Genomic DNA, 6277 nt, shown 5'->3' on the forward strand with positions numbered 1-6277 from the left:
TTGCTACATTTGAACCTTTTGATGTTTAAATTTGAATAATTCGGTTTATAAACTATATTCATGATTTGATTGAATCTTCATATTTATGTTTAGTTTCTGCATATGTGCTAATATGTAGTCGAAACGTAAACTAAAAATGAATAAGTTGAAAAATAAAATAAAATTATACACCGTTATATTTAGGAGATCGACTGGATCCGACCAAAACTTAATAGAGTAAAAATACTCCATTAAGCTTTACTTGACCGGATCCTCCTTTATTTTAGAGGGGATCGGATGCCAAAAAGGGAGGAAGGGCGCCCGGTCTACGATCGCAGGCTTTGAGAGAGAAAATGACGACGCGGGGGACGGACGGCCCTGAAGACGACGTCGTGACGGTGGTTGACTTGCAGAGCCTCCACGGGAACAGCAGTCAAATGGAACCTAAAGGTGCTAGCTACCTTCGAGCGCTGGGCGGCCAGACTGGAGAGATATCTCGTCTCCGCGTGGAAGAGAGAATCGATCTTCGCGTCAAGAAACAAGGACAGAAGCGGGCTCGGGATTGCAGCAGACGCGCACGTTTCAGAGCTCCGGCGCCATGGGAACTCTGCGCTTCACCGTTGATTCGGTCGACTGGGCGCGCATCGAGCTGCTGGACCGCATCTTCTCCACGTGAAACTGGTGGATCCGTGACTCCGTGTACGTACGTACTTGGAACAGCTGGCGCCGGCATGAATCTATCGGTGGCCCTGCTTCCTCTTCATAAAAGCATGCAAAAGGGCTCGCTCACATTCACCATTCATCGCCTCCATCCATACTCCATACTCCGTAAGACCATAACAATGGCACAAATAACCATCTTGGCGGTAGGTATAGCGGCAGCGGCACTACTACTCATGCCGCTGCTCACTTTCGCTGGACGACCAGCAGCATTGGGTGATGTGACAAGCCCGGCCCCGACGCCGATGGGGGTGCCCACCTGCCTGCCGGGTCGTCAAGACGAGCGGTACCTATTCCTTTTGTCATTTGAAGTTTTATTGTTAGATTGCACTCCCTTCGTCTCATAATATAAGACGATTTTTAACACTACACTAGTGTCAAAAAAGGTCTTACATTACGGCACATAGTATCAATTTCTCTATCTGTATATACTCATATCTACCATAGTATCTATACACATACGGTACAAAATGAATGACAGCGCTTATCTTTTCCAGCACGAAGAGCATCATCATTGGAGTTGCTTGTGGGACGGGCCTTGTACTTTTGGCTCTCATTGCATTCCTTGTTTTCAACAAATTTAAGCATCGGAGGGCCCAAATGTCGGAAGGGAAGTATTTCCAGCGAAACCGTGGGCAATTGCTGCGACAATTGGCATCTCAAAGAGCTGATGTTTCAGAGAAAATGATCATGACCTTGAAAGAGCTAGAGAAGGCAACAAACAATTTTGATCAAGGTCATGAAATTGGTAGTGGTGGGCATGGTACCGTGTACAAAGGGATTTTGCCTGACCTCCATGTTATAGCTATTAAAAAACCAAAGACGGTATCTCAAAGGGAGACTGATGAGTTTATTAACGAGGCTGCTATCCTATCACAAATTAACCACAAGAATGTGGTAAAACTATATGGTTGTTGCCTTGAAACCGAAGTCCCATTGTTAGTCTACGAGTTCATATCCAACGGAACTCTTCGTGATCATCTTCATGTTGAAGGACCGATATCATTATCATGGGATGACAGGCTACGAATAGCAACAGAAACGGCCAGATCGCTAGCCTATCTTCACTCGGGAACTTTAATACCAATCATCCATGGAGATATCAAGCCTGCTAACATACTTCTGGATGATACTCTAACAACAAAGATAGCAGACTTTGGAACTTCAAGATACATTCCATTGGAGAAATCAGGGTTAACAACAATGGTGCAAGGCACACTAGGATATGTAGACCCAGTGTATTTGCACACAGGGCACCTCACAGCAAAAAGTGATGTTTATAGCTTTGGTGCTATGCTTATAGAACTGATGACTAGAAAGAAGCCATTTGACTATATGGCTAGCGAAGACAATATCCTTGTGGAACATTTTGCTACCTTATTTGCAGAAGGCAATTTGTCACTAATATTAGATCCACAAGTTATGAATGAGGGTGGTAACCTAATTGAAGAAATCGCTGGAATTGCAGTAGCATGTGTAAAATTAAGAAGGAGGGAACGACCAACCATGAGAGAAGTGGAATTGAGATTGCAAGTCGCTCAATCATCTAAGGGATTTAAGGCGGATGTTAATACTATAGTTGATTCCCTGTTACATAGAGATGAAAGAATCAGAGAGGGGTTGACTAGCAGACAATATAGTATGGAAGAAGAGTTTATGTTATCTGCAAGATACCCGCGGTAGTTCCGCTTACACAAGAATTGAGTGCAATTATCTCTCGGAGATTATGTGCACTTGGTTACCTTGATGAGAATATGCTCCTAAACTTCTTCTAAAAATTTAGCGTAGTTTTGTTAGCTATTCAGTTTTTTTTTGCATTTATTATAAACTCATGGTCTGTTTTGGAAGCTCATTCTAGTCAATTGTTTAGCATGGAGGTTATTTTTATACCTCATGTAACTAAACAATACTTGATAGTTTTTCCTTATACTATAAGATACTAGCTCTGGTTTAAGAATGTAAAATTTGCATGGCCATTGGCTTCATGGGATGGCTCCTGAGTAAAGCCTCATTTCATTCACTAGAATAACAAAAAAAATTAGGAAAACCTATTTAAAACATGAGATTCCATATATCTTTAACACGGAAAAACACTTGCTTTAAGGGCAATTAAAATTTCTAGATGTGTAGCATGAGTACCCATTTACCCTTGGAGTTTCCAGTCTACTCGCCGGCTTGAATCAGCTCACCTTGAAGTTCAAATAAATGGCCTCAGTTCCGATAACAAAGGGTGCATGATTATGCGAACACTAAACATTCAACTTGTTTCATCTCACTTTTGGTTGGAGCTAATCATTGGTATTAGAACAATCTTATGTTATTAACATCAATAGTTGTGCATGGTGGTGGTGGGCGTCTATGTTATACTCGATGAGTAAAAAGGTAAAAAGTACTTGGCCGTATGGCTGAGAAACAAACAAGAATAATCTTTTCTTAATAATAAAGCGGTGATCGCTTCTTTCTCCCATAATTTCGTCCGTTTTTTGGTATGTCATCGTCGCTACCATAATTTTACGCCCGTTGGTTATTGTGCAGCTTCGTAAGTTCAATAATGGGCCAAAAAAGTTTATGGCCCGCTGAAAAAGGTCGGCCTCATGACCTGCCCTTCCCTCCACTGCGGCTGCAGCAAACGGAGTTTGCTTAAATTTTCATGTTCTAATTAATAGTCCCACCCCGCCTCTTTACATCAAAGCATAGCAACTTATATATGTTTGGAGTTGCGAGAATCAACGAGCCAAAAAGGGATGAAATTCAAAAAAAGCAGCCTAATACAAAGGGATTGCAAAGAGACCAATCAAATAGGGTGGGAAGAGGCAGAGGTTGCAGAGAGACCAATCAAAGAGGTTGAGAAGAGGCGCATGAAATCCGTAGTTGTGGAATGCGGGAGGCCGTCGTGGCCTGATGGTGGAAAGAAGAGGCCGCATAGCATCACCAATCATCGAGGAAGAGAGTCTACGTTGCCCAGATTAACAAAAAAGGGTCGCAGCCGATCCTTAAAAAAAGGATGATCGCAGCTAACTAAATTGGTGGCCGGCTTGTGGAGCAGCGGAGCAGCCTGAAGACCCCTGCCGACGAGTAGTGGTCGCGGCCGCCGGGTCCAAGTCGGCGAGCGCATTGGCTGGCGGCGTTGCCGAAGCCCGGCTTGACGGCCGCGCCTCCCCGTCCCCACTACCGACGCCGCCACAGTCGTAGCAGGGCGCATTGGCTGGCGGAAGGGATCGCCCCGGACCATGAAAGCTACCAGCACTGCTCACCGCCGCTCTTGCTCCCAGTCGTCCCATCTCGTGGTGATGGAGTGAGCCAGCCGCTCTGCCGGGTTGCAGGGAAAAAGCAGAGCTGTTGGGGTGGTATGGTGGTATGTTGGAAATATAAGCAATTTATCAAATAATTTTATTAAAAGAAATACTAGATAAAGCATGACTAATATAGCCGCGATAAAGTAAGTCATGCAATCTGACGGAAAGAAAGTAAATAGCATCTGCATATATAAACTTGAACTAAACACATCTAGAACAGACACTAGATGAAGTTGCATATATGAACTAGAACCTATCATATGTAGGGCAGAAACTAGAGCAAAGAACTATGTCATGACATTTAACAGAAAGAGCAAGAACACGTACGGGACAGCAGCAGCAGAAGCACTGGACTTGGGGTCGACATCCTTTCCAGCCATGTCGTTGCTGAGGTAGTCGACGTCGGGGAAGAAGTCGTCGGAGTCCGTGATGAAGAAGCCAGTAGTCGCGCAGAGCGCTCCCCAAAAACCTTATCACCCTTCTCCCGTACAGGACTCAAAAGGTGCGGTTCTGGAGGCCTACTGTCCCAACCTGCGGTGCACGCCGCAAGCCGGGATGAGGAAGAACGTAGCAGCAGCGCAGTGCTCGAAACTTTGTGGCGAGAGGAAGAGGAGCGACCTCTCTTATATAGGCACAGGAGAATGACGCGAACAGGCTGCGGCGGGAGGTGAAGCAACGGAGGGAAACGAAACGAACAAGCAGCGGCCGAAGAGGCGCAATCCGCGGCGCGTCGTGACGAGGCGTGGCGTGGCAAGGCGGGCGGCGGAGGAGGAGCGCGCGTGGATGTCCCTCTTGTTCTCATGCTCATACATATGGGGAAAGAACCTCCCTTATAAAGAGGTCCAACTCCCTCTAAACTAGCAATGTGGGACTAAACTTTAGTAGTGTCCCTTGCCTTACACGAATGGGCTAAGTGGGCCTCTAGAATTTATTAGGATTTCTGAAATTGTTATTGGGCTAGGCCCATAAATAGATAAAATTCCAGCAATCCCCCACCAGATCCTAGAGGCACATAGAATTTGCCTTTAGTTTCAAAACACTGTTTTATACACCGTTACTACAGTGGAGACTGTTAAGTTGAACTTCCACCTAGAACTCTATGCTACACTAGTAAGCAACTTTAATAGTGGACTGGGCCTTGAACTGCAAGTTTTCTGCGAATCTAGCTTCACATAAAGCCTTGACCGATACGTGGCTACCGTGGGTCTTCCCCGCGGGTGGAGCTTATGCGTCATACTCCGAGACCTTTCATGAGTTTACTAGAGAGAACCCTATTCTCATAGATTGCGACGTTTAACAATCAGACTCATATAGGTGTGTTCTTCAAAAGATGTTCTGCAGGACAACATCTCTGCTTAAATGAGCCACTTAGAACACATTAAGATATACATCAACCTGCCATACAGTTTTAGGAGAGTATTGCATCTTCATGGAGTGGTATTGTTAATAGTAAGGATACTCTCCTCTCAGTTGATCAACAGCTTGTCTTCCACATCTAATTCATGGGATCTCCGATCATAAAGAATAGGTTACCACTGTGAACAACTCATATTGTCGGCCTCATACCCATCTCCCTCGATGCATTATCTATCACATTACGTGATAGACCCTTAGTAAAAGGATCTGCCAGATTTTTAGATGTTTGGATATAATCCAATGCAATAACTCCGGAGTTTCTCATTTTCCTGACAGACTTTAACCTTCTCTGAACGTGTCTTGATGACTTCATGTTATCCTTTGAGCTGCTCACTTTCGTGATCACAGTTTGATTGTCGCAGTTCATAAGGATACCCGGTACAGGTTTCTCAACAACCGGCAAGTCATTCAAGAGCCGGCGAAGCCAATCTGCTTCAACCGTAGCTGTATCTAGTGCTGTGGTTCTGCTTCCATTGTTGACCTCGTTAAGATGGTCTGCTTGCAAGACTTCCAAGAAACAGCGCCACCTCCATGAGTGAATACATAAGCGCTCGTGGCCTTTATCTCATCAGCATCTGAGATCCAGTTTGAGTCACTATATCCTTCAAGCACCTTTGGGTGCCCAGTGTAGTGAATTCGATAATTCGCAGTGCCTTTCAAATAACGCAAAACTCTCTCTAGAGCTTTCCAATGCACATCTCCTGGTTTTGAGACAAACCGACTAAGTTTGCTAACAGCAAAAGAGATGTCAGGTCTTGTAGCACTGGCTAAGTACATAAGCGAGTCAATAATCTGAGAATATTTCAATTGATCTCTAGCAATTCTTCGATTCTTTCGAAGTAACACACTCGCATCATATGGTGTTG

The 6277-nt window shown here is 44.6% G+C and overlaps 1 protein-coding gene across 1 annotated transcript; it reads left to right on the forward strand.

Annotated features, from left to right (window-relative positions):
• Positions 1-577: 577 nt before the first annotated feature.
• LOC123142401 (wall-associated receptor kinase 3-like) lies at positions 578-2382 on the forward strand. Its single transcript, XM_044561330.1, has 2 exons — positions 578-651; positions 1197-2382. The coding sequence occupies exons 1-2, from the start codon at positions 578-580 to the stop codon at positions 2380-2382; spliced, it is 1260 nt and encodes a 419-aa protein (XP_044417265.1).
• The last annotated feature ends 3895 nt before the right edge of the window (positions 2383-6277 follow it).

Source organism: Triticum aestivum, chromosome 6D, assembly GCF_018294505.1.
Source record: "Triticum aestivum cultivar Chinese Spring chromosome 6D, IWGSC CS RefSeq v2.1, whole genome shotgun sequence".
Lineage (NCBI taxonomy): Eukaryota > Viridiplantae > Streptophyta > Magnoliopsida > Poales > Poaceae > Triticum > Triticum aestivum.

What these genes read in the sequence shown, in the direction of transcription:
- LOC123142401 (XM_044561330.1), top strand. Translation starts at nt 578, where the DNA reads ATGGGAACTCTGCGCTTCACCGTTGATTCGGTCGACTGGGCGCGCATC. An exon ending in CTGGACCGCATCTTCTCCAC is followed by an intron (nt 652 to 1,196) that starts GTGAAACTGGTG and finishes TATCTTTTCCAG; the next exon opens with CACGAAGAGCATCATCATTG.